The sequence below is a fragment of the Macaca nemestrina genome, chromosome X (genome assembly GCF_043159975.1).
Source record: "Macaca nemestrina isolate mMacNem1 chromosome X, mMacNem.hap1, whole genome shotgun sequence".
Taxonomy (NCBI): Eukaryota; Metazoa; Chordata; class Mammalia; order Primates; family Cercopithecidae; genus Macaca; species Macaca nemestrina.
In genome coordinates, this window is record NC_092145.1 from 106,487,683 (window position 1) to 106,513,778 (window position 26,096).

The 26,096-nt window shown below is 45.1% G+C and overlaps 1 protein-coding gene across 5 annotated transcripts in view; it reads left to right on the plus strand.

The window, feature by feature from the left end:
• The first annotated feature begins 9,850 nt into the window (after positions 1 to 9,850).
• Positions 9,851 to 26,096, plus strand: part of LOC105493782 (PHD finger protein 8) — a 109,419-nt gene continuing 93,173 nt past the window's right edge. The window contains exons 1-2 of one of the 5 annotated variants that reach the window (XM_011761679.3): positions 9,851 to 10,330; positions 12,397 to 12,586. In XM_011761679.3, the coding sequence (XP_011759981.1) occupies positions 10,315 to 10,330; positions 12,397 to 12,586 (206 nt within the window). In that variant the 5' untranslated portion in view covers positions 9,851 to 10,314. Of the gene's footprint in view, positions 10,331 to 10,649; positions 12,092 to 12,396; positions 12,587 to 26,096 lie in introns of those variants that run through there. The other 4 variants (XM_071088510.1, XM_011761681.3, XM_011761680.3 and 1 more) reach the window with 4 other exon arrangements.

The window sequence follows — 26,096 nt, forward strand, 5'->3', positions numbered from 1 at the left end:
AACAAATAAACAAATTAAATAACTTCAGAGGGAGATGATTTTTGAAGAAAATAATCAAGATAATGAAATGGGGCATATCTTGGCAGAGATGGGAGTGGCTAATTCAGTTAGGGTGGCCATGGAAGGCCTCTTTGAAGAAGCAATATTTGAGTTGATCTCTGAAGGTGTCAGCCATAGGAAGATGTAGGGGTAGAGAGTTCCAGATAGGAGAAATGCAAAGGTTCTGAGAAGGAAATTAGTTTAAGGTAGATTAAAGATCTAAATGGAAAGTATCATAACAGACAAAAAAGATAATATGGTTGTTACTTTGGATAAGGAAGGTCTAAAACAATAAACAAAGCAGCAAAACCATAGCAGAAAAGATTGATATGAGTATAAACTATATAAACACTGCAAACTTCTGCATGATAACACAAACCATAAACAAGTGACATACTATGGGAAAATATTAGCAACATACATTTTACACAAAGGATTAATATCTACAAATATAAATGACTCCTACAACTCAACATGGAAAAGACAATGCTATAAGAAAAAATAGGCAAAGGTTACAAATAATTCATAGAGGATGGGCCAATAACAAACATAATATGAAAAGATGCTCAACTTCATTAGTGACAAACAAACAAACATGAGTTATTTTTCATCAATCAGATTGTAAAACAATCCAAAAGGCTGGGCACAGTGGCTTACGCCTGTAATCCCAGCACTTTCAGAGGTCGAGGCAGGTTGATCACCTGAGGTCAGGAGTTCGAGAGCAGCCTGGCCAACATGGCAAAACCCCGTCTCTACTAAAAATACAAAAATTAGGTGGGCATGGTGGCACACGCCTGTAATTCCAGCTACTCGGGAGGCTGAGGCAGGAGAATCGCTTGAACCCGGGAGGCGGAAGTTGCAGTGAGCCAAGATCGTGAAATTGCACTCCAGCCAGGCAAAAAGAGCCAATCTCCGTTTCCAAAAGAACAAACAAACAAACAAAACAACCTAAATGCCAGGGTCCTAGGAAATGTGAAGATACACTGCTGATGGTATTGAAAAATTGGCACAGTGCCTTTGAAGGGCAATTTGGCAGTATGTATTAAAATTGAAAATATTTATACTCCATGACTCAGTAACCTTCTTTTGAGTGTCCATCTAGAGAAACATGCCTGGGCACAAAGAGGTCTCTATGGCGATGTTCACTGCAGCCCTGTGATAGTGAAAAATTAAGACCACTTTAAATATCCATTAAGGGAGAGGAGAAATAGGTTAAGACTGCCTCCTTCCCCAGTGATGGAATTCCCTGCAGTAGTTAAAAAGAAGAAAGTTGGCTGGGCACAGTGGCTCACGCCTGTAATCCCAGCACTTTGGGAGGCCGAGGTCGGCGGATCATGAGTTAAAGAGATCGAGACCATCCTGGCCAACATGGTGAAACCTTGTCTCTACTAAAAATACAAAAATCAGCTGGGTGTGGTGGCGCAAGCCTGCAGTCCCACCTACTCAGGAGGCTGAGGCAGGAGAATGGCGGGAACCCGGGAGGTGGAGGTTGCAGTGAGCCGAGATCGCACCACTGCACTCCAGCCTGGAGACAGAGCAAGACTCCGTCTCAAAAAAGAAGAAAGCTGATTTTTTTTGTTTTTTTGGTAGAAAGATCTCCAAGACTTATTATCAACTGAAGAAAGCAGTTGGCCGCCTAATATGATCGAACAGTACGATCCTGTTCATGTGAAAATGATAGCCACACCAACCTCCGTATTTCTGTGTTACTATCCTGCCGCTACCCACCTCCACCCCCACTCCCAGTGGAGAGGATTTTGGTTTGAGCAGTGAGGCTGTTTGAGTGGCTGTAATCCCAGTTCACCTCACAATTACCACCAAGTAGGCATGGGAGTCTGCTATATAATTGGTGAGGCCCAGTACAACATGAAAATGGAATGGAGAGCCTCACGTTCAAAAAGCAGAGGACGAAGCGGGGTGTGGTGGCTCATGCCTGTAATCCCAGCACTTTGGGAGGCTGAAGTGGGCGGATCACCTGAGGTTGGGAGTTTGAGACCAGCCTGACCAACATGGTGAAAACCCGTCTCTAATGTGAAACCCTGTCTCTACTAAACATACAAAAATTAGCCATGCGTGGTGGCCAGCACCTGTAGTCCCAGCTACACGGGAGGCTGAGGCAGGAGAATTGCTTGAACCTGGGAGGCAGAGGTTGCAGGCAGTGGGCCGAGATCGCACCACTGCACTCCAGCCTGGGTGACAGAGCGAGACTCCGTCTCGAAAAAAAAAAAAAAAAGGAGGGGAAGTGTAATTAAAGATCCCAACCTAAAAATGTTTTTCCTAGGCTGGGCATGGTGGCTCACGCCTGTAATCCCAGCACTTTAGGAGGCCAAGGCAAGCGGATCACTTGAGGCCAGAAGTTCGAGACAAGCCTGGCCAACTTGGTAAAACTCCATCTCTACTAAAGATTAAAAAAAAAAAAAAAAAAAAGCCACATGTGGTGGTGTGCGCCTGTAATCCCAGCTACTTGGGAGGCTGAGGCACGAGAATCACTAGAACCTGTGAAGCAGAGACTGCAATGAGCTGAGATCACACCACTGCACTCCAGCCTGGGTGATACAGTATGACTCTGTATCAAAAAAACTTTTTTTCCTTTAAAAAAAGTTTTTACTTATGAAACATAGTAAGTGTAATAGTAATGCACGAATAATGACAAATTACAGAAAAATATTTTTGTCATAATTTTACATGATTTTTTTTTTTTTTTTTGAGACGGAGTCTCACACCAGGCTGGAGTGCAGTGGCGCGATCTTGGCTAACTGCAACCTCTGTCTCCCAGGTTCAAGTGATTCTCCTGCCTCAGCCGACTAATTTTTGCATTTTTAGTAGAGACGGGGTTTCACCATGTTGGCCAGGCCAGTCTCAAACTCTTGACCTCAAGTGATCCACCTGCCTTGGCCTCCCAAAGTGCTGGGATTACAGGCGAGAGCCACTGCGCCCAGCGAAAATAATGTTATTAATATATCATGATCATAAGATTTTTCTGACTCCCTTTTCTGCACATTCAATTATTTGGTCATCAACATTTTTAGCAACTTCATTTTTTTTTTTTTTGAGATGGAGTTTCACTCTTGTTGCCAAGGCTGGAGGGCAATGGCATGATCTCAGCTCACCACAACCTCCGCCTTCCGGGTTCAAGCAATTCTCCTGCCTCAGCCTCCAGAGTAGCTGGAATTACAGGCATGTGCCACCATGCCCAGCTAATTTTTGTATTTTTAGTAGAGACAGGGTTTCACCATTTTGGTCAGGCTGGTCTCGAACCCCCGACCTCTGGTGATCCACCTGCCTTGGCCTCCCAAAGTGCTGGGATTACAGGCATGAGTCACCATGCCCCGCCGCAACTTCATTTTTTTTTTTTTTTTTCAGACAGAGTTTCACTCTTGTTGCCCAGGCTGGAGTGAAGTGGTGTCATCTCGGCTCACTGCAACCTCCGCCTTCTGGTTTCAAGTGATTCTCCTGCCTCAGCCTCCCGAGTAGTTAGCATTACAGGTGCCTGCCACCACACCTGGCTAATTTTTTTTTGTTTTTAGTAGAGACGGGGTTTCACCATGTTGGCCAAGCTGGTCTCGAATTCCTGACCTCATAATGCGCCCACCTTGGCCTCCCAAAGTGCTGGGATTACACGCGTGAGCCACTGTGCCTGGCCAAGTTCATTTTTTTTTTTAAGACAGGGTCTCACTTTGTTATCCAGTCTGGAGTGCAGTAGTGGGATCACAGCTCACTGCAGCCTTGGCCTCCTGGGCTCAAGGAATCCTCCCGATTCAGCCTCGTCAGCAGGTGGGACTACAGGTGTGCCCCACCACGCCTGGCTAATATTTTAATATTTTTATTTTTTATAGAGACGAGGTCTCACTTTGTTTCCCAGGCTGGCTTTTTTTTTTTTTTTTTTTTTTTTTTTTTTGAGACAGCGTCTCACTCAGTTGCCCAGCCAGGAGTGCAATGGTGAGATCATGGTTCACTGCAGCCTTGACTTCAAAAGCTCGAGCAATCTTCCCACCTCAGCCTCCTGAGTAGCTGGGACTTCAGGCACGAACCACTACACCCAGCTAATTTTTTGTTTTTTAATTTTTAGTAGAGATAGGGTCTCACTTTGTTGCCCAGACTGGTCTCAAACTCCTGGGCTCAAGCAATTCCCCACCTCAGCCTCCCAAAGTGTTGGGAGTATAAGCATAAGTCATTGCACCTGGCCTGTCTCTTCAATTACAGGGAAGAAACTTTTATATTGTCTTCTTCATTGATAATTTATCTGAAACTTTTCATCTAATGTGTCTATTGTGACAATCTTCAATTTTAATTTCTATTTCTAAATCCTTGGATATTTGTTTTGCTGTGTTGCACCAGTTTTTAAAACCAGAGATTCTAAACTCTTCGAAAAAATATAATAATCCCCTCATATACTTTACTGCAATGTCCATGGGTACTCGTTTATTTCATAATCATTTCCTTGCAAAATTTACTGCCTGAGTGCCAGCAGTTCCTGTCCCAGTGTGCAGGCCAAAGCGTTAATCTTTGTACAGATCCTACAGGGACAGGCCCTGGTGACAGAACAAGCTTGCCTCTCACAACAGGTCTCCTCACTGTTCCTGCGCAGAGGCCCTCCTCTCTCCCTGGTCTATGGCCACTGCTACCTGTGCTGCTGCTTCTGCTACTGGCTGCCACTGTAGTCACTGGCTCAACGTCCCCCTCTGGGCCCTGGTGTCCCCCTCTGGTGTGTTTCTGCACACCAGGCGGCCTGTCTAACTGCTCGGTGGCATGCACATTGCCTGCAGTGCCCAAAGGCTATGGGTGCTGCCACTTAGCATATCCCTTCTGCTCACGTGCATGATCCATTGTCACAGTGGACTACACTTAGAAGAGACAAGCTCAAAGATAAAATTATCAATTTCAAGACAGCCACAGCATTACATTAAAACAAGCCTAAGGCCCCTTCCAGGAGCAGAGCTCTGTGAACGGCATGTCCATGAAGCTGGCCCTGGAGGCGTGGGTTGGTGTTCTCCATTGCTTAGTTTGGCACCTGGGGCACCATCCTGCTAGTTTTTTTTTTTTTTTTTTTTTTTTTGAGATGGAGTCTCGCTCTGTTGCCCAGGCTGTACTGCAGTGGCCGGATCCCAGCTCACTGCAAGCTCCGCCTCCCGGGTTCACGCCATTCTCCTGCCTCAGCCTCCCGAGTAGCTGGGACTACAGGCGCCCGCCACCTCGCCCGGCTGGATTTTTGTATTCTTTAGTAGAGACGGGGTTTCACTGTGTTAGCCAGGATGGTCTCGATCTCCTGACCTCGTGATCCGCCCGTCTCAGCCTCCCAAAGTGCTGGGATTACAGGCTTGAGCCACCGCGCCCGGCCCATCCTGCTAGTTTTTATTTCAAGTGTGTGCAAACCACGTTTTGTTTCTGTGTTTCAAATTATGCGAAGAACCATTAATTGATTACCTTCCCATTACATTTATACACCAGTTGCTGTTAAATCCACACTAGTGGTATAAAGGAGTGGTTAAGAGCCTGGACTCTGAGCCTGTATCACCAGGAACCCCTGCTAGGATACAAACTAGCTAAGTGACCTCCAGCAAGTGAATTAAAGTTTCTGTACTCAGCTTCATCATCCATACAATGGTAATAGTATTGATATCTACTTAATATGGTTGTTCTAAGGTTTCAGTGACTTAATGCTTCTAGCGAGTTTGTAACAGTGCTTAGCACAGTAAGTTCTCAGATAATGTTATTTTGTATTATTTTGTCTTTTGTTTTTACTGTTCTTGTACTTTCAAGTCTGTTTCAGAGGACACCTGTTTTTCCTCATGTAAGTTTCCTCCCAAATCCTCCCTTTTCCACTCATGTATTTTATAGTTCACTGTAGCCCTCATCATTTTTTTTTTTTTTACCTCAATATATGTAGAGAAATGAATTGGAAAAGATCCTGCTGAGGTTCCCTCTAGAGAGGTAAGCAGGCATTGAATGCCCTGTCACGGGGAAACTTCAGCCTGGCTGTTTGAATGTTTATAATGGGAATGCCTTTACATTACAATGGGATGGAACTGAATCTGTGTTATTTAAAATAAATGTTTACAATTGTTAAATGCAGTTGGGGTGGGGGAAGTAGGCTTCCAGGGCAGCCTGGTGCTGTGGCAGCCAGGTCCCATCATGGACTGCATCCTCTGAGACTGGACCAGTCCACACATTTCCAGGGCAGCAGTCGTCTGCCTCCCATCCTTAGCAGTGGCAAGACTTCCTTTGTCAGCAAATCTGACTACCTCTGGTTCAGACCCCTGGCAGCTTTGCCTTTCACAATATCCTTTGTCCACTCCCCATCTCTCAAAGACACTGGGGAGGAATTTTAGGAGTCGGGGTAGGTACCACTGTACCTAGGTCCAATACTACCTCTTGTGAAGCCCTTCCTCACACACCCACTGAACGTGTTTGAATTAACTGTGACTGCCTCTTTGTTCCTAGACAGGTTGCTCAAACCTCTAGGTAGCACTTAGGGTTTGACCTTTTCCAGCCTCGTTGTTTTGTTAATTAGATCGTCTATTCCCTAAGGGTACACACGGGGTCTCTAATTCAAGCTTGTAGCCCGCCCAGTCCTCTTGCCCCCATCTTAGGGCTTTAGCACTCTTTTTTTTTTTTTTTTTTTTTTTTTTTTTTTTTTTTTTTTTTTTTTTTGAGATGGAGTCTCGCTCTGTCACCCAGGCTGGAGTGCAGTGGTGCGATCTCAGCTCACTGCAACCTCCACCTCCTGGGTTCAAGAGATTCTCCTGCCTCAGCCTCCCAAGTAGCTGGGACTACAGGCGCGTGCCACCACACCCAGCTAATTTTTTGTATTTTTAGTAGAGACGAGGTTTCACCATGTTGGCCAGGATGGTCTCGATCTCTTGACCTCATGATCCGTCTGCCTCAGCCTCCCAAAGTGCTGGGATTACAGGCATGAGCCACCACGCCCGGCCAACACTCTTGATTCCTTTTGCCCTTGTCCCTAGCTAGCTCTTTTTGTTATTCAGGTCTCAGCTCCTGTCACCTTCTCTGAGAAGCCTTCCTTGACTACCTTATCTAAAACAGACTGCTTTCCTTTCAAATCATTCTCTATGTCATAACTGGTCTTACTTTCCTGATAGCACTCACCGCAATCGGAAATTCTCTGATTTGCCTCACTTTTTATCCGTCTCCCTTGCTGGAAATGAGTCACAGGAGGGCGGGGACTTGTCTGTTTTGTTTACCTCTAAATCCCCAGTGCCTAACAGTAGGTGTTCAAGAAAATATGTGAATGAAATTCACCTATTAATGAAATTTTATTTGATCATTGACTGTTTCCGCCAGTAGACTGTCAGCTCCATGCAGGCCAGGGCCTTATCTGGGGTACCTCAAAATCCTCAGCACCTAGCACAGTGCACGGTGCATAGTAGATCAATAAAGAACTGTTGGGTGGCCGGGTCCGGTGGCTCATGCCTGTAATCCTAGCACTTCGGGAGGCCGAGGCGGGTGGATCACAAGGTCAGGAGATCGAGATCATCCTGGCTAACACGGTGAAACTCCGTCTCTACTAAAAACAGAAAAATTAGCCGGGCGTGGTGGCGGGCTCCTGTAGTCCCAGGTACTCGGGAGGCTGAATCAGGAGAATGGCGTAAACCTGGAGGCGGAGCTTGCAGTGAGCCGAAATCGCGCCACTGCACTCCAGCCTGGGTGACAGGGCCAGACTCCGTCTCAAAAAAAAAAAAAAAAAAGAACTTTTGGGTGAGTGATTTAATGTTCCACACACACCGGAATTCAACATAGCCCAAATTAAATTTAGTCTCTTCCCCACCAAACCTGTTTTCTCTTCTGCGTAGCCCAGTTCATTCAGTGGCACTGTCATCCATGCTGACACTCAACCCAGAAATGAACTCACACCCCTTTCACTCACTCATCCGCTATTATCAGTTTCCAAACACTGCCTATTCAACCTCCAAAATATCCAAATTATCTCATCTTTTTCTACCCTTTCCCACACTATCCTGGACCAATTTTCCCCCCGACACTAGTGAAACAGCCTCACTCCTCCTGACTCCTTGTGAAGCTAAGAAAGCTTAAACTGCAGGACCTGTCACTTTCCATAGGGTCACACGATCATGTGTTTTATAAAGTTCACAAAATATATTTAAACAATTGGTTCAAAGTGCTGTCCCTTTCCACTGAGGGCCTGGCCATACTTTCCCTTGCATTAGGTGGTGTTGGAGCTGCCTGACATTTTTGAGATCCACCTAAGGGGAAGTTGATTTGGGGGATACATTTAGGTTGGGTTTCATGGGATATTTGTTATTTAAAAATTTATTTTGTTTTTATTTTGTAGAGACAGGGTTTCACTATGTTGCCGAGCCTGGTCTTGAACTCCTGGGCTCAAGCGATCCTCCCATCTTGACCTCCCAAAGTGCTGGGATTACAGACGTGCAATCTGCACCCAGCCCCATAGTACATTTACATTGTGCCTTGTATCACTTCTCTTCATAATTATTACACGGGTGGAGGAATTGCTTGTAGAAATACTCTTACTGCCTACCTTTGATCCTAATTTTGTATTCATAAGTCAATTTTTTTCTTTTCTTTTTTTTTTTTTTTTTTTGAGATGGAGTCTCGCTCTGTCACCCCGGCTGGAGTGCAATGACACAGTCTCGGATCACTGCAACCTCCGCCTCCCGCGTTCAAGCGATTCTCCTGCCTCAGCCTCCTGTGTAGCTGAGACTGCAGGCGCGTGTCACCACACCCGGCTAATTTTTGTATTTTTAGTAGATGCTAAACATGGTTTCACCACGTTGGCCAGGTTGGTCTCGAACTCTTGACCTCGTGATCCGCCCGCCTCGGCCTCCCAAAGTGCTGGGATTACAGGCGTGAGCCACCACGCCAGGCTGTTTTTTTTCTTAAAGATGTCTCACCCTTCCTCCCCCAAACCATATAAGCTTCAGGTCCCATTAAACCTGGACCTTTCAGTGCAGTGGCTCAGGCCTGTAATCCCAATGCTTTTAGAGGATCTCCTGAAACCAGGAGTTTGAGACCAGCCTGGGCAATATAGCGAGGCCTGGGCTCTACAAAAAATCAAAAATAACCGAGTGTGGTGGTATGCGCCTATAGTCCCAGCTACTCAGGAGGCTCTGGCGGAAGGATTGCTTGAGTCCACGAGTTCTAGGGTGAAATGAGCTATGATCGCCCAGCCTGAGTTGACAGAGTGAGACCTTGTCTCTAAAATAAACATTAAAAAAAAAAAAAAAAAAAAACCCTAAACCATCCTCTGGGTAAGTCACAAATATGAGACTCAGCTACTCCTGCTCAAATACCTTCTTTTCTTTTTACTAACTGCATACAATCTAAACTCTTTTGCATTTCGCAATCTTTCATGTTTTGACCCTTTACTGTTTGACCTCCTACCTATCTCTCTTCTGTTCTCCTTGTTCCAACAATATTCAACTTTTAGTAAATATTTTTCTATGTGCCTCCATGCATTTGTACACGTTGATCCTTTTGAGTACAATGTTCTCGCTTGTTTATTTAAGTGAACTTATATCCTCCATGTCTCCCTGCCGTCTTTCTTACAGCAGCTGCAAGCGGTTTGTAAGGCTCTTTTGTAGCTTCGTGTTGCATTTTGCAAAGGTCATTTTGCAGGTGGTATTTGTGTGCTTGCTGCGCCTTCTATTCCATTGTTTACTCGCAACTTTGTTTCCTGCACTGGCAGATGCCCTCCCACTCCAGAGGCCCTGTTTTCACCATTGCATCCCCAGGGCCTAACCCACCATCACTGGTTAGTAAATTGTGTGCACGCACACATTTATTTTTTAAAGCAATGGGACCCTTTAAGAAAATGAAATAGTAAGATAACTCCTAGATAATTTTCTAGAATGTTTGGGAAAACCTAGGCCATCTTGAAGCGTATGTATGAAGCTCCACTAACTCAGCAAAGCTCCACTAACTCAGCCTTTCCTCTCATCCCCTATCCCCTCCCCTCAGGCTATAGTCAGAAAATTGTGGGACAGGTGCAAACAAATCCTTGAACTGTATTTGAACTGAAGTGAAACAGTAGGGTCAAAGAAGAGTTCAGAGGGAGTTGTGGAGTTGGCAGCGCTTTACAGAGGAACTACACTGAGGGCCTGAGGACAGAACGCGGGTAGCACAAGGCGCAAGGTTCAACGTCCCTGCTCTGGGACTCAAGTCACTTGGCTTCTCGAAGCCCCTGCCTTCATTTGGTGATAATCACAGAGCTTCCTTCACAGGGGTAAGAACAACGCAGAGACCGTGGGAAAGAGCCCAGCCCGCCGAAGGTGCTCAATGATCAGGAGCCGCGGTGAGTACTCCGCCTCTACCCCGGCTGAAGCCCGCCCCCGCCGTCACCTATTAATTTTGTAGTTTGGAGTCACCGAGTTCACCTCCTCTCATAGGAGGAGAAGGCTGGGGAGGAGGAGTGTGCGAGTCGGGGTAGCTTAACTCCCTGTTTGCCCGGAGGAGGGGGAAGGCTAGGAAGTTTCGGGCCCCACTCAAAATGGAGCCAAACGTCTGCCTCGCCTAAGATGGCGGCTTCTCCGCCTCTGGGCTCAAGGTCTTCAGCGGCGATTGGGCACCTTAAAGAGACTAGCGGGTCCAAAGGTGGCTGAGAACCGCCCTCCTTTCTCAAGGTGGCGCCCCGCCCCCTGGCGGCGTCACCCGGGAGCCGGCGGCTCGCGGTTCCCCGCCTCCGCCGCGCTCACCTCGCGAGCCCAGCCCTCATAAGATGGCGGTCAAGCCTTGGCTCTGTGGGTAGCGCCGCCACTCTCAACATGGTAGATGTTTACCCCGTATTTCTCCTCCCCTCTCCGCTTCAACTTCCTCGTTGCTTTGAATAAACTTTATTGACTACTCCGAATTGCCTACCACCGCCACTGGGCTTCTCCCAACGACTTTTCGGGCCGTGTGCCTCGGACGTGGCGGCCGGTTCATCTCTTTCCCCGTTGGTTTGCTCGCGACTATCTCCTGCTGGCCCAGCGACGACGCCACTTGCCCGTTCGCCGGGCGGCCGCCAGACTAGGCCCAAGCCGCGGTCTCCAGTAGGCCCGAACGGCCGGGCCGAGGGGAATGTTGTGGAGGAGGCTGCTCTGAAGTACCGTCGGGCGACTGGCGACGCGCGACCCAGCAGGGGGCTCCAGGGGAAGGCGAGCGAGGTTCCCGGCGGTACGGGGACTATCCCAGAATTCGACGCGCGCCGCCGTAGGGGCCGGAACTACCGGACGAGCCTCCGCTGAGGCGCCTCGCCGTCCCGGAGCTAGCCCGGCTGCCGGCGTGTTGCGGGGACTGAGCTCTGCGGGCGTGGAGTCCTTGCAGCCCAAAGCATGAGGAGGTCCCTGTAGGATTCTGGACCGAAGACGTTCTTGTCAGGTTTGGGGCGTGAGGAGGTTCCTGTCAGTTGGGGAAGCGTTAAGATTCCTGTAAGTTTTGGGGGCTGCGAGGGTATTACTGTCAGTGTTAGGATATACTGTGAGGTACCTGAACATTTGTGGGGACTAGGGAGCTCTCATCAGTTTGAGGGGGCTGCAAGGAAACCCTGCCAGTTCCGAGCGATGCAAAAGAATCCTTGCCTAGTTTCAAGAGTGTGAGGAAACTCTAGTCAGTTTGAGGGGTTTTGAATAGATCCTTTTGAGTTTCAGGGATGCAACCAGAAGCCTGTCATCTTGAAAGTACAAAACGAGCTGGTCAGTTTAGAGATTTCTATTTATTTCAGTTTTGGGCGTGACGAGACTCCTGACTGGTCGGGGAAGGAATGATACTGAGAGTGACGGAAAGGATTATTTAAACTCTCGGAACACGACCCCAGAACTGTGATTTGAGTTGGGCGTCTAGTCTTGTCTGTCTTGTTCGTGGAGGCTTTGAGTAACCTGAAGAGACTTTCGGGGAATCCCTTATTTCTCTCTGGTTGGCCCTGTTTCGGGGGGTGAGAGGAGGGTCTTGTCTTGCGATACCCCCAGCCTCATTTTTGAGGCTGTGGTTTGCGTCATAATAAAGGGAGCCTTGTGAAACGGGTCAGCTAGGAGAGGGTTCAGTGAGAGATGAAAGAAGCTTCCCGAAAAGGCTTCAGGTATTTTCCTGAAACCCGAAAAGAAGTTATCACTGACTCCGGGGCGAAGAAGGTCGGGGGTGGGGGGTCGGGGGTGGGGGGTGGGGAGGGTGGGGGCGGTGGAAAGCCTGGAAGGTTGAGCGCCGTTCTTTACGTGTGAAAGAAATTCTAAAGGCCGGGTGGACTTTCTCTGGTTGCCCCCTACAGCCGCACCAGCTGTGTTGCATCCCGGCGGCGGTAACTCTCTATTGGGGAACTGAGGGTTGGTGCAAGGGGGTGGGGGGCGGGGGCTGATTCACTCTGTAAAAAGTGTTGTTTGTGCCTAGCCATCGTCCAGAGAGGACGCGTGCTGCCGCCTTCCGCCCCTCTTGACACGACGAACCTGGCCGGCCGCACAACGCTCCAGGGCCGAGCGAAGATGGCCTCGGTGCCGGTGTATTGCCTCTGCCGGCTGCCTTACGATGTGACCCGCTTCATGATCGAGTGTGACATGTGCCAGGACTGGTTTCATGGCAGGTAAGGAGGGCAGGCCAGGCTACACAGGGTGCGGTGGCCAGGTATGTTCACTTGCTCTCTCTTCCTTTTTCAGCTCTGTGTTTAGATTCCGGCTCAGAACCCCCTCTCCCAGACTCAGGTTCTGCCATTTCTCCTTGCAGACCAGGACCTAGCTGACATTAGCCTCTGGTTTCTCCTTTTCCTGTGTTTTCCCCTATGTATTTCATCTTTGCACCTTTCTTTTGAGTGTTTTTTTTTTTTTAGATTTATAAGACCCCCCCCCTTTTCTTTGTGTCACAAAGAATCATTTTTATATTTCTTTCTTTTTTATTTTTTATTTTTTTCGAGACGGAGTTTCGCTCGTTGCCCAGGTTGGAGTGCAATGGCGCGATCTCCGCTCATAGCAACTTCCGCCTCCCGGTTTCAAGCGATTTTCCTGCGTCAGCCTCCAAGTAGCTGGGATTACAGGCATGCACCACCACACCCAGCTAATTTTGTAGTTTTAGTAGACATGGTGTTTTTCCATGTTGGTCAGGCTGGTCTGTAACTCCCGACCTCTGGTGATCCGCCTGCCTCGGCCTCCCAAAGTGCTGGGATTACAGGCGTGAGCCACCGCGCCCGGCCATCATTTTTATATTCTGACAATTATGTTTTGCCTCAGACACTGGCTTTGGGTAAAACAGTATTGCTTATTTGAGGTAGTTGAGTCCATAAACAGGGATTTGAGTTGTGGCTTTGTGCTTAGTTTCAGAGCGACCTTGCACAAGTTGCTTTGCTTTTCTGAGCCTCATTGTCTTGATAAATGTATCAAATATATCTTTTCTGACTTTGCAAAGCAGTTTGGATATACTCCATAAATGGAGGCAGAAATGCAACAGTATTTTATTTCTACAGTATTTATCTGCAGAACCATCCAACTAAATTGAATTAAGCATAATAGATATTGGGTAAAACAAGAGTAAAACCACTGATGAATTCCTTTCAGTTAACCGTGTGTGCACATAAGCCCCTGTCACCCAGAATTCCGGAGAGGTTAGTATGTGCGATAAAACTAATATCCCATTAGTGGGATTTAAATCTCAGCTGTGGAAAGACAACCTTGAGGGGGCTTTGTACACTGGAGCACAAAAAGCAGTGTATGGCACCCTCCTCCTGTTGCCTGTTAGATTCTAGAATTTTCAGTTGTCTGGTCTCCTCCAGAGGAGCTAGTTCTTTCTCTTTTTTTTTTTTTTTTTTTTTTTTTGAGACAAGGTCTCACTCTTGTCACCCAGGCTGGAGTGCAATGGCATGATCTCTGCTCACTGCAACCTCCACCTCCCGAGTTCAAGTGATTCTTGTGCGTCAGCCTCTGGAGTAGCTGGGAATACAGGTGCACACCACCACGCCAGGCACATTTTTTTGTACTTTTTTGGTAGAGATGGGATTTCACCATGTTGGCCAGGCTGGTCTCAAACTCCCGACTTCAAGTGATCCGCCCACCTCAGCCTCCCACAGTGCCAGGATTACAGGCGTGAGCCACTGTGCCCGGCGAGCTATTTCTGTTTATCACGCTCAAGACCAAACTAAAGGTGTGGTGCTGCTAAAATCCTGCCCTCAGCAGGGACTGCCCCTTTGCCCCATATCCAAATTCATATTTAACTGATCTCTATTGAATATTTATTGTGTGCCCGGCACAGAGTTCTATTTACTGCCTCATGTTATTTAAGAGGGGACAACCCTAGAGGGTGGGACCTTTTCCTTTGCCCTGAAAATAAGTGGGGATTAAGATGTCTTTCAGGATTCCTGGTGTCTTTGCTAGTGCTGATCAAGTCACTCTTCAGCCTAAAATCCTTCTTTCAGTGGTTCGCCTGTGGGATAAAATTCAGTATCCTTTATGTGACAGATAAGACCTTTTGTGATCTGCTTGTTCATTCTCATTTCCTGCCACTCCTCCTCTCTTGTTCTTTATGTCCTAGCAAGACTGAACTACCTATAGTTCTGGGAAAATTTTATACTCCTTTATGCCTTTTTGTCTTTGTACATGCAAACTCCCCCTAATGCCCTCCCCTTTGCAACTCACAGACTGTAAAAGGGGTAAAAGTCCTTCTTCCTCTTGGTTCCCGTTGCACTTTGTATACGTCTTTATTAAAAAGTAATTATTTCATCATATCATAGTTACAAATATATCTGTGTCATTCATTAGCCAGAGCTTCCTGAGGGCAGAGATGTCATCTTTTCATTTTTGGTATCTCCAGAACCTAGTTCAGTGCTAAACATGTAATAGATGCTGAGTACATTTTTGAATGAATTAATGAGTCTTCATGAAAAAAAGCTGTTGACTGGGGCCCTTACTTTGGATTGTATGGAAAATGTGTTTTTTCAGACCTGTAAAATGGGCTCCTGCTGTAACTCCTCACTCTGGAAACAGGGAACAGGAATGAATGCTTCCTGAGTGCTTATGTCTGCCAGACCCCGTGACAGGGACTTAAGGAGCACCAGTCAACAAGCCTGAAAGTTGGATATTTCTCTTTTAAATAATGTTCTTAATTTTTTCCTGGTTTTATAGTGAGACCTGCTTGTTGTAGAAAATACAGAAAAAGAATAAAGAAGGAAATAAAACTCACCCGAGTCTACTACTGTCTGGCACAATCCACTGTTAAATTTGTTGTTGCAGTGTCTCCCATCTTTTGAGTTAGAATATAAATATATATTTTTACAAGATGGGATTGCATTATAAATACCATTTTACAACCTATTTTTTTTTCTAGTTAATGTTTTAATGTAATTGCCAGTTCATTAAATATTCAGCTATACTTGATTTCTGATATCCCACGATATATATGTGTCACCAGTTAACTTGGTAATTTCCTTTATGGTTGGACATTGTACTTTTTTGAACATTATTTGTCCTTTTTTATATTGTGAATAATGTGAGGAAACTTTGGGGGTTCTGGAAAAGTTTTGTATCTTGATATGAGTGCTGATTAAAACAGAAAAACATTATGGAAAGCATCTTTGCTTAGTAGGTACTTGACATTTATTTATAAGGAGCACCATTGAGGCCTTAAAGAATTCTAAACTTACAAATACAGAACTGGGCTTACGGGCCAGGCCCCTCTTTAATCACATTTCTATGGTGAGTTGTGTGTGTTCCTGTGTACACTCTAACACAAGTTAACCACCTTAAATTTTTTTCCATGAAATACACCAAATTTTAAAAATCTTTTATACTTCTCTCTATGGGCCCCCAATGAACAAGGAAGCTAGCTGAGAATCAGGTCCTTGGTGGGTGGCTGCTCTTGCTTACTCAGTGTGCATTGCTCACAGAAACACACCAGGCTTATAGTGTGCCATTTAAGTTTGTACTTCAGCACAATTGAAAATTCCTACATACTTCTATGGTTGCTTGCAAGCGTTAAGCCAACAAGTTTTAAGTCCACAAATGCCTAGAAGTGATAGAAATCTGTTCATATCTCCAATGACTTTTTTTTTTTTTTTGAGATGGAGTCTCACTCTGTTGCCCAGGCTGGAGTGCACTGGCACGATCTTGGTTCACTGCAACCTCTGCCTCCTGGGTTCAAGTGATTCTCCTGCCTCAGCCTTCTGAGTAGTTGGGCCACCATGCCCGGCTCATTTTTGTGTTTTAGTAGAGACAGGGTTTCACCATGTTGGTCAGGCTGGTTTTGAACTGCTGACCTCGTGATCCACCCACCTTGGCCTCCCAAAGTGCTGGAATTACAGGTGTGAGCCGCCGCGCCTGGCCTCTAGTGACTTTTGTAGGTTAGATTTCTTGAAGTCCAGCTAGGGATTATGGAATATAATGCCAAGTTACTTTCTGGAAAGGTTATAACAAGGAAGGCAACTATTCCATTTTGCAGCTGAGAATCTGGAATTCGTGGAGATTAAGTGACTTTCTGAGTGTGGATTTGAACTTTGAATTATTTGATTCCAGAGCCCAGGTTCTCAGAAGTGGAAAAAACATGGTATTGCTTCATCCTTCCTGTAAGAAGATGGATTTTGCAAAAACACTTTGATTTGTACAGCGGTGGTTCTCAAACTTTAGCATGTATCAGACTCACTTGGAAGACCTGATAAAACACAAGTTAGGGATGCCCTAGCTACAGTGTTTCTGATTCAGTAGGTAAGCAGGGCCCACCCTTGAGAACCATTGATTTAGAACATTATCCTGTCTTGGTTCCTTCCCCTTCTGCGGTGTGTGATAGCTTCTGATATTGGGGGATGGATGGAGTAACATATCATTACTGTACACCAGTCATTCTCTTTTTTTGTACAGAAAAATTGGAATGAATATTCTTTTTTAATTCCTAAGTGAGCTAACACAGGAGGAACGAACTTTTTAAAAGTAAAGTTCTTCAACTGGGAATTTGTTTAAAATGCAATTTCTTGGGCTGGGACTGGGACTCAGCAATCTGTATTTTAACAAACAAGTGATCCTGATTCACCCTAACATTTGAGAATCATTGCTGTACAATAGTGGAGAAAACTAGTTGGCAAGCATTTATTGATTTCTGGGATTTTTAGCACAAATCTCACTCCTTTACAGTTTTCCTGTTTATAAAAGAAATATTGGTTGATACATGCCCAAGGGAGTAACTTTGGTGTGGATTTTTAACTCTAGAGGAAAGGGCACTGATTTCAGATCTGGGTTCAAATTCTGATTCTGTTACAAAGAATTTATCTGTGAAGCCTCAGTTTCCTTGAGAGGTTGTGATGATTTAAATACAATGGTTATAGCTATTATTTATTGAGCACAAGCTAATGTTCCACTCACTATGCTGACCACTTCGCCTAATTATCTTTATTCTATCTTTTTGGGGAGTTCTAAAAATTATTCTGTTTAATAGTTATAGGACTATTCAAATTACGTTATTTTATGTTGGATGTATACTTTCCAAGGAATTGACCCATTTCATCTAAGTTGTCAAATTTATGTTTGTAGAATTGTTCATAGTATTTCTTTATTATCCTTTTGATATCTTTAGGTGCTATAATAATTTTGTTTCGTGATACTAAAAATGTATCAGGCTGGGCATATGATGTCATGCCTGTCATCCCAGCACTTTGGGACGCCAAGGCTGGTGGATTGCTTAAGCCCAGGAGTTTGAAAGCAGCCTGGGCAACATGGTAAAATGCCGTCTCTACAAGAAATACAAAAATTAGCTGGATGGGTGGCACATGCTTGTAGTCCCAGCTACCCAGGAGGCTGAGGCGGGAGGATTGCTTGAGCCCAGGAAGTTGAGGCTTCAGTGAACTGTGATCGCGCCACTGCACTCCACCCTGGGTGATGGAGCGAGACCCTGTCTCGAACAAAAACAAAAAAAATTCGTTTTCGTATTTGTCAGACTTACTAGAGGTTTGTCAGTTTTATCGATCTTTTCAAAGAACAAGCTTTTTGTTTCATTAACTTTTTCTGTTGTCTTTCTGTTTTCAATTTAATTGATTTCTGTACTTTATTATTTTCTTTCTCCTTTGGGTTTATTTTGCTCTCTATCTAGTTTCTTGAGGTGGGAGTTTAGATTATTGATTTGAGACTTTCTTTTTTCCTGAAACGGAGTCTCGCTGCTGTTGCCCAGGCTGGAGTGCAATGGCGCGATCTCGGCTCGCTGCAACCTCTACCTCCTGGGTTCAAGTGATTTTCCTGCCTCAGCCTCCCGAGTAGCTGGGATTATAGGCGCTTGCCACCACGCCCAGCTAATTTTTTGTATTTTTAATAGAGATGGGGTTTCACCATGTTGGCCAGGCTAGTCTTGAACTCCTGACTTCAGGTGATCCACCTGCCTCGGCCTCCCAAAGTGTTGGGATTACAGGTGTGACCCAGCACACTCGGCCTTTCTTTCTTTTCTGATGTAAGCCTTTAGCTGTTAATTTCCTTCTCAGCACCGATAGATTTTAATAGGTTACATTTTCCCTTTTCATGTAATTCAAAGCATTAAAAAAGAAAACAAAAAAAAGGTTTTTTTTTTCTTGAGACAAAAACCAAAAGAAAGAAAAAGGTTTTTTTTTTTTTGAGACAGTGTCTCACTCTGTTGCCCAGGCGGGAGTGCAGAGGCAGGATCATAGCTCACTGCAGCCTCCAACTCTTGGGCTAAAGTGATCCTCCTGCTGCTCAAGGCATTTTTAAATTCCCCTTGAAACTTCCTGTTTGACCCATGAAGTATAGAAATATGTTGTTTAATTTTTAAGTTTCTGTAGAGTTTCCTGTTATCGTTCTGTTGCTGACTTCTAGTTTGATAGTGGTCAGAGAATATGCTCTGTATGATTTCAATTCCTTTACATTTATTGAGATTTGTTTTATAGCCCAGAGTCTATGTTGGTAAATGTTTCATGATCACTGGAAAAGAATGTGTATTCTGCCATTTTTGGGTGGAGTGTTCTATAAATGTCAATTAACTACTGTTGGTTAATGGTGTTGCTGAATTCTTCTAATCCTTGCTGATTTTTTTTCTTTTTTCTTTTTTTGTTATGTTTTGAGACAGAGTTTCGCTCTTGTTGCCCAGCCTGGAGTGCAATGGGGCGATTTGGCTCACCGCAACCTCCGGCTCCCGGGTTCAAGTGATTCTCCTGCCTCAGCTTCCTGAGTAGCTGGGACTACAGGCATGTGCCACCACACCCAGCTCATTTTGTATTTTTAGTAGAGACGGGGTTTCTCCATTTTGGTCAGGCTGGTCTTGAACTTCTGACTTCAGGTGATCTGCCCGCTTTGGCCTCTCAAAGTGCTGGGATTACAGGTGTGAGCCACTGCACCCGGCCTACTCATTCATTCATTTATTTTTGAGACAGGGTCTCTGTGTCACCTGGGCTGGAGTGCAGTGGTTTGATCATGGTTTACTGCAGCCTCAAACTCCAGGGCATAAGCAATCTCCTCATGCTTCAGCCTCTACAGTAGCTGAAACTATAAGCACGTGCCACTGCGTCCCCTAATTTTGTTAATTTTTCGTGTGGGGAGGGTGTGGGTGTAGGTTGGTGGTACCTCCCTTTGTTGCCTGGGATGGTCTTGGACTTCTGGCTTCAGATGATCCTCCCACCTCAGCCTCCCAAATTGCTGGGATTACAGGCATGAACTACTGCTCTTGGCCCGAGTTATCTCTATATTGCTTTTTTCAGTACTTGCTCTAGGTATTACATTATACATATAACTTACCATAAGCAACTGCTCTTGACATTTTACCAGTTTGATTGAAGAGTAGAAACTTTACTTTTCTTTTCACTCTGTCACCCAGGCTGGAGCGCAATGACGTGGTCTTGGGTCACCGCAACGTCCGCCTCCTGGGTTCAAGCGATTCTCCCACCTTAGCCTCCCGAGTAGCTGGGACTACAGGCGCGGTCAACCGTACCTGGCTAATTTTTGTATTTTTAGTAGAGACAACTTTTCACTATGTTGGCTAGGCTGGTCTCGAACTCCTGACCTTGTGATCCACCTGCCTCAGCCTCCCAAAGTGCTGGGATTACAGGTGTGAGCCACCGTGTCCGATTGAAACTTTACATGCCTTAATGCTCTTTTGTTTATAATATAATTAATTGTTTTGTTGTTGTTGAGACAGAGTCTTGCTCTGTTGCCCAGGCTGGAGTGTAGTGGCACAGTCACGGCTCACCTGCAGCCTAAACCTCCTGTGCTCAAGTGATCCTCCCACCTCAGCCCCCCACCCCCTAGTATCTGGGACTACAGGCATGCACCACCATGCCTGGCTGATTTTTTTTTTTTTTTTTTTTCCTGAGACAGAGTCTTGCTCTGTCGCCCAGGCTGGAGTGCAGTGGCATGATCTCGGCTCACTGCAACCTCCACCCTCCATGTTTAAACAATTCTCTGCCTCAGCCTCCAGAGTAGCTGGAATTACAGGCGCCTGCCACCATGCCTGGTTAATTTTTTGTATTTTTAGTAGAGACAGGGCTTCACCATCTTGGCCAGGCTGATCTTGAACTCCTGACCTCGTGATCCACCTGCCTCCGCCTCCCAAAGTGCTGGGATTACAGGCGTGAGCCACCGCGCCTGGCCGCCTGGCTGATTTTTTAAATTTTTTATTTTGTAGAGACTGGGTCTTTGTTATGTTGCCCAGGCTGGTCTCGAACTCCTGGGCTCAAGCAATCCTCCCACTTCAGCCTCCCAAAGTGCTGGGATTACAGGTGTGAACCACTGCGCCCAGCCTTGTTTATAATGTAATGAATCTTAAATATTTGTTACACATGCATTAAGAATCACATCATACAGTGGTATAATTTTTGCTTCAACTATCAAACATGATGTAGAAAACTCGAGGAGAGGGAAAGTATATTGTATTTACCCATATTTTTACTCTTTGTTCAGTCTAATTTCCTGATGTTTCAGGATTCCTCCTTTATCATTTCTTTTCTGTTTCAGAGAGCTTCCTTTACTTGTTCTTTTTTTTTTTGTTTTTGAGACGGAGTCTCGCTCTATCTCGCCCAGGCTGGAGTGCAGTGGCGCGATCTTGGCTCATTGCAACCTCTGCCTCCCGAGTTCAAGTGATTCTCCTGCTTCAGCCACATGAGTAGCTGGGACTATAGGCGCCTGCCAGCACACCTGGCTAATTTTTGTATTTTTAGTAGAGATGGGGTTTAACCATATTGGCCAGGCTGGTCTCGGAACTCCTGACCTTGTGATCTACCTATCTCGACCTTCCAAAGTGCTGGGATTACGGGCGTGAGCCACTGTGCCCGGCCTACTTATTCTTTTAATTTTTCATTTATTTATGAGACAGGGTCTCACTCTGTTGCCCAGACTGGAGTGCAGTGGTGCTTTCTGACTCACTGCAATCTCTGCCTCCCAGGCGCAAGCGATTCTCCTGCCTCAGCCTACTGAGTAGCTAGGATTACAGGCGCATGCTACTACCACCCCGCTAATTTTTGTATTTTTAGTAGAGACGGGGTTTCACCATGTTGGCCAGGCTGGTCTCGAACTCCTGACCTCAAATGATCCACACGTCTCGGCCTCCCAAAGTGCTGGGATTACAGGCGTGAGCCACCACGCCAAGCCTACTCATTCTTTTAGGGTAAGTCTGTTGGCAACAAATATGTTTAGTTTTCCTTCATCTGAGAATATCTTGATTTCCCTTGAATTCTTAGGGGATCTTTTCACTTGATATCGAACTCTGGGTTTCTAGTTCTTTTATCTCAGTGCTTGAAAACTATTCTGCTACTTCCTTTTGCCCTCCGTGGTTTCTGATGAGAGAGGCTTTGTCATTCAAATTGGTGTTCTCTTTGAGGTAATATGTCATTTATCTCTCATTGCTTTCAAGATTTTCCTTTGTCTTTTGCTTTTAGGAATTTGACTAAGCCATGTCTTAGTGTGGATTTCTTTGGGTTTGTCTTTTGTTGTAGTCCTGTAGGTTGCTGAGGCTCTGTTCATTTTTTTTCCAATCTATTTTCTTTCTGTTGTTCAGATTGGATAATTTCTATTGTTCTATCTTCAACTTACTGATTCTTTTCTCTGTTTTCTCCATTCTGCTGTTGAACTCATGTAAAGAATTTTCATTTAAGTTACTGTATTTCTCAGTTCTAAAAATTCTGTTAGGTTCTTTTCTATATCTTCTATTTTTTTCCGGAGATTTTCTATTTTTTGTTGACACTTTTTCTTTTTCTTTTGAGACAAGAGTCTAGCTCTGTCACCTAGACTGGAGTGCAGTGGTGCGATCTTGGGTCACTGCAACCTTCACCTCCCGGGTTCAAGTGCTTATCCTGCCTCAGCCTCCCAAGTACCTGGGATTAAAGGCACACGCCATCATGCCTGGCTAATTTTTGCTGACACTTTCTATTTATTTATTTATTAATTTTATCATTATTATTTTTTTTTCCGAGATAGAGTTTCAGTCTGTTGCCCAGGCTGGAGTGCAATGGCGTGATCTTGGCTCACTGCAACCTCTGCCTCCCCGGGTTCAAGCGAATCTCCTGCCTCAGCCTCCCGAGTAGCTAGGATTACAGGCACACGCCACCACGCCCAGCTATCTTTTGTATTTTTAGTAGAAATGGGGTTTCACCACGTTGGCCGGGGTGGTCTCGAATTCCTGACCTCGTGATCTGCCCACCTCGGCCTCCCAAAGTGCTGCACTGCCCGGTGACACTTTCTGTTTATTCATTTGTTTCAGGCATGTTCTTAATCGCTCGTTGAAGCTTTTGTATCATGGCGCCTTTAAAATTCTTAGATAATTCCAGCATCTGTGTCATCTCAGTGTTGACATCTGTTGATTTTCTTTTCTTACTCGAGTTGTGATTTTCCTTGTTCTTGATATGACAAATAATTATTTTAATTATATTCTGGACATGTTGGGCATTATGTTATGAGATCCTGGATCTTATTTAAGACTTCCATTTTTGCAGACCTTCTCAGACACTGCACTTCAGTGGCAGAAAGGGGGTACTACTTGATGACTGCCAGGTTGGGGTGGAAGTACAGGTTCCCCACTGATCTTTGGTGCTATCCACCACCTGCTAGGTGTCTCTAGTAGGTCTGCTTTCTTCTCTTCACCTTTCAGAGTTTTGTATTTGTTTTGTATATAACATCCAGGGTTTTTAGCTGTACTTGGAGGGATAGGGAGGAGTGCATCTACTTCATATTGTTCCAGAACCAGCAGTGATAGGTTAAATAATGTGCCTAAAGCTACACAGACAGCTGGACCACAGATCAAACCTGGGTCTCCTGTACTCTCACTGTAGAATACAGTACTATAGACAATATAAATCACTGTTCAAGTTGTTAGAAGTTATGGAAGATAGGGAAAATCAGGTATGTGCTATGTGCCAGGCATTGTTCTGGACACTGGGGTGGGGAAGGGGGGATATGACAGTGAGCATGAGACAGTAAACTAACAGCTTAATATATAGTGTGTCAAGTGGTAATACATGGTCTAGAGAAAAGTAAAGTAGGGTGAGCAGGAGAAGAAGTACCACCCCAGGGTTGAAGTAGTGGTTACTTTATATAGGATGATTACAGATGGGTTACATATGAGCCTGAAGGAAAGTGAGGAAGGAAGCCATGCTGGTAAGGAGGGGAAGAGTGTTTCAGGTAGAGGAAATAAAGGACCCAAGTGGGGTGCAGGCCTGGCATGCTACCATTCCAGTCCAATGCTATTGGAACAGAGTGAGTGAGGGGAGAGTAATAGAAGCTGAGGTTAAGGGTCGGGGGTGCGCAGATCATATACAGCAGTGATTTTCCAAGTATGGTTCCCAGACCAGCAGGATCAGCATTATCTAGGAACTGGTTAGGCCAGTTCTTGGATCCCACCCCAGACTGAATCGGAAACTTTGGAGATGGAGCCCCGGAATCTGTGGTTTAACAGCCCTTCAGATGCTTCTGATGCACGCTAAGTTTAAAAACCACGGGTATAGAGTGTAACGACTTTGTTTTTACTCTGGAATGGAGCCACAGAAGTTTTTTGAGCAAGTGAGAGTTACGATCTGATTCAGGTTTGGCTATTGTGAGGATAGACTGAAGGTTAGGGGCAAAGTGGAAGCAGGGAGAATTTGGGGGCTACTGTAGATCATTATTCCTTAAAGCGTGGTCCCTGGATCAGCAGCATCAGTATCACCTGAGAGGTCGTTAGAAATGCACGTTTATAGGCCCAACCCATTTGTAGGCCCAACCCAGTCCTACTGAATCAGGATCTCTGGGGATGGGGCCTAGGAATCTGTATTTTAACAAGTTTACCAGGTGTTTCTGATATTCCCTAAAATTTGAGAAACACTGGTCTAGTTAGGCGGTGGTGGCTTAAAGTAGAGTCAGTGATGATGAGAAGTGTTTGGATTTTGAATATATATTGATACAGGATTTGCTGATAGATTGGATTGGGATTGTGAAAGAAGGAACTCAAGAATGACTCAATTTTGAGGAATTTGGTGTAAAGGGGACTAGAGTAATGGGGCAGTGGCTGAGGGGATCACAAAAGGGTTTTTTTGTTCGGGTTTTTTTTTTTTTTTTTTTTTTTGAGATAGAACAGTCTGTGTGCATGTCAGTGCATATGAAGTTATTCCATTGGTGCATCTAGAATTTAGTGAAGCCTATTACATGACAAACTCATAAAGGAGACACTTCCTAGGTGCACTGGAACTTGCTGTGTCCTTTGCATTCCTTTAAGTCCTGTGTGCCTGGAGTTGGGGGGTGGAATGGTGGGAATGGTGGATGCTTCAGCTTCTGGTTTTATAGATGGTGCTCTGTCTGGACCTGGATCCTTGGGCACCCTCAGAAAGCAAGGTTGAGGAGATAAGCCAGACAGGATCTTGAGCAACATCATCATCTCTCAGGCATCTCCAAGCCTCAGCTCCCACTCAGTTCCACATCCCTGGAAGAATTGAGTGTCCATTTTGGAGCGCTCATAACACTTGACTGTATTAATTACCCCACATTATATCCTGGTTACATATTGTAGTGATATAGTAGAGTCACAAAGTGCTGAATTTTTATCCTGCTCTGCTACTTAGTAGTTTTGTAATTGCCAACAATTAACCACTCAGACCCAGATTTCTCATCTGTTAAATCAGGATAATATTAACGATGATGATAATAGCTAATACTTATCATGTGCCAGGAACTTTAAGTACTTTACCTATTTTAGCTCATTTAATCCTCTTAACCACCCTATGAAGTGGGTACAATTAGTAGTTCCATTTCACAGATGCAGAAACTGAGATGCAGAAAGGTTAAGTATGAATTGCTTAAGTTCACATAGCTGGTAAGTGGCAGAGGTGAGATTCAAACCTCGGCATTTTGGCTCCTAAGCCTGTACTTTAAACCTCTGCTTCTGTGTTTAATGTCTGTGAATGTTGTATGGAAAGCCCTGATTTGTTGTGGAGATTAAATGTGATAATATGTAAAGTTCATAGCTCAGTTTTTTTCTCAGTGCCTTTTATGCTAACTTCAAATTCATTCACTCACTATCCTGTTACCTTGCTTTATTGACTTTATAGCACTTATGAAACTGTTTTGACACTGCCTCTCTGTCTCCCGCTCTAAAATGTCCAGTCCATGAGGGCAGTGTCTGTGCTCAATCAATATTTGTTGAATTTATGCACTCATTTACTTAACAAATACTGCTTACTGTGTGCTTGGCTTTGCAGTATACGATGGGGATAACTCATCTTAATCACAAGACCTGGTGCTATAATAATTATCCTCTTGACTAAGGAAGCTACTCAGAGCAAATCAGCATTTACCACCCTTGGTCCCAGGTGGTAACTGTTGAGACAGTATAGCCAGAAGCCCGATTTTTCATGTCTGCCTCCCTGATATGAGGAGTTGTCTAGCACTTTGAATGTTTGTTGAATAATAAAGTAAGGCAAGACTGAGAGATGGGAAAGGTGAGGACTTTTGGTAAACAAGATACACTATCTGGCAAATGTAGTGGGGACAGACAGCAGGTAAGTGAGCAGTTCCAAGGCCTTGTGGTAAAGGCTGAAATAGGGATAGTGTGTGGGGGGGTGGTGCCACAGCAGCAGGGAAGAGGAAGAGCAGGAATGTTTCAGGTAGAAGGAGATACATGTGATGAAACCCAGAGGCTAGAGCTATAGACAGAGTATGGCACTGAGA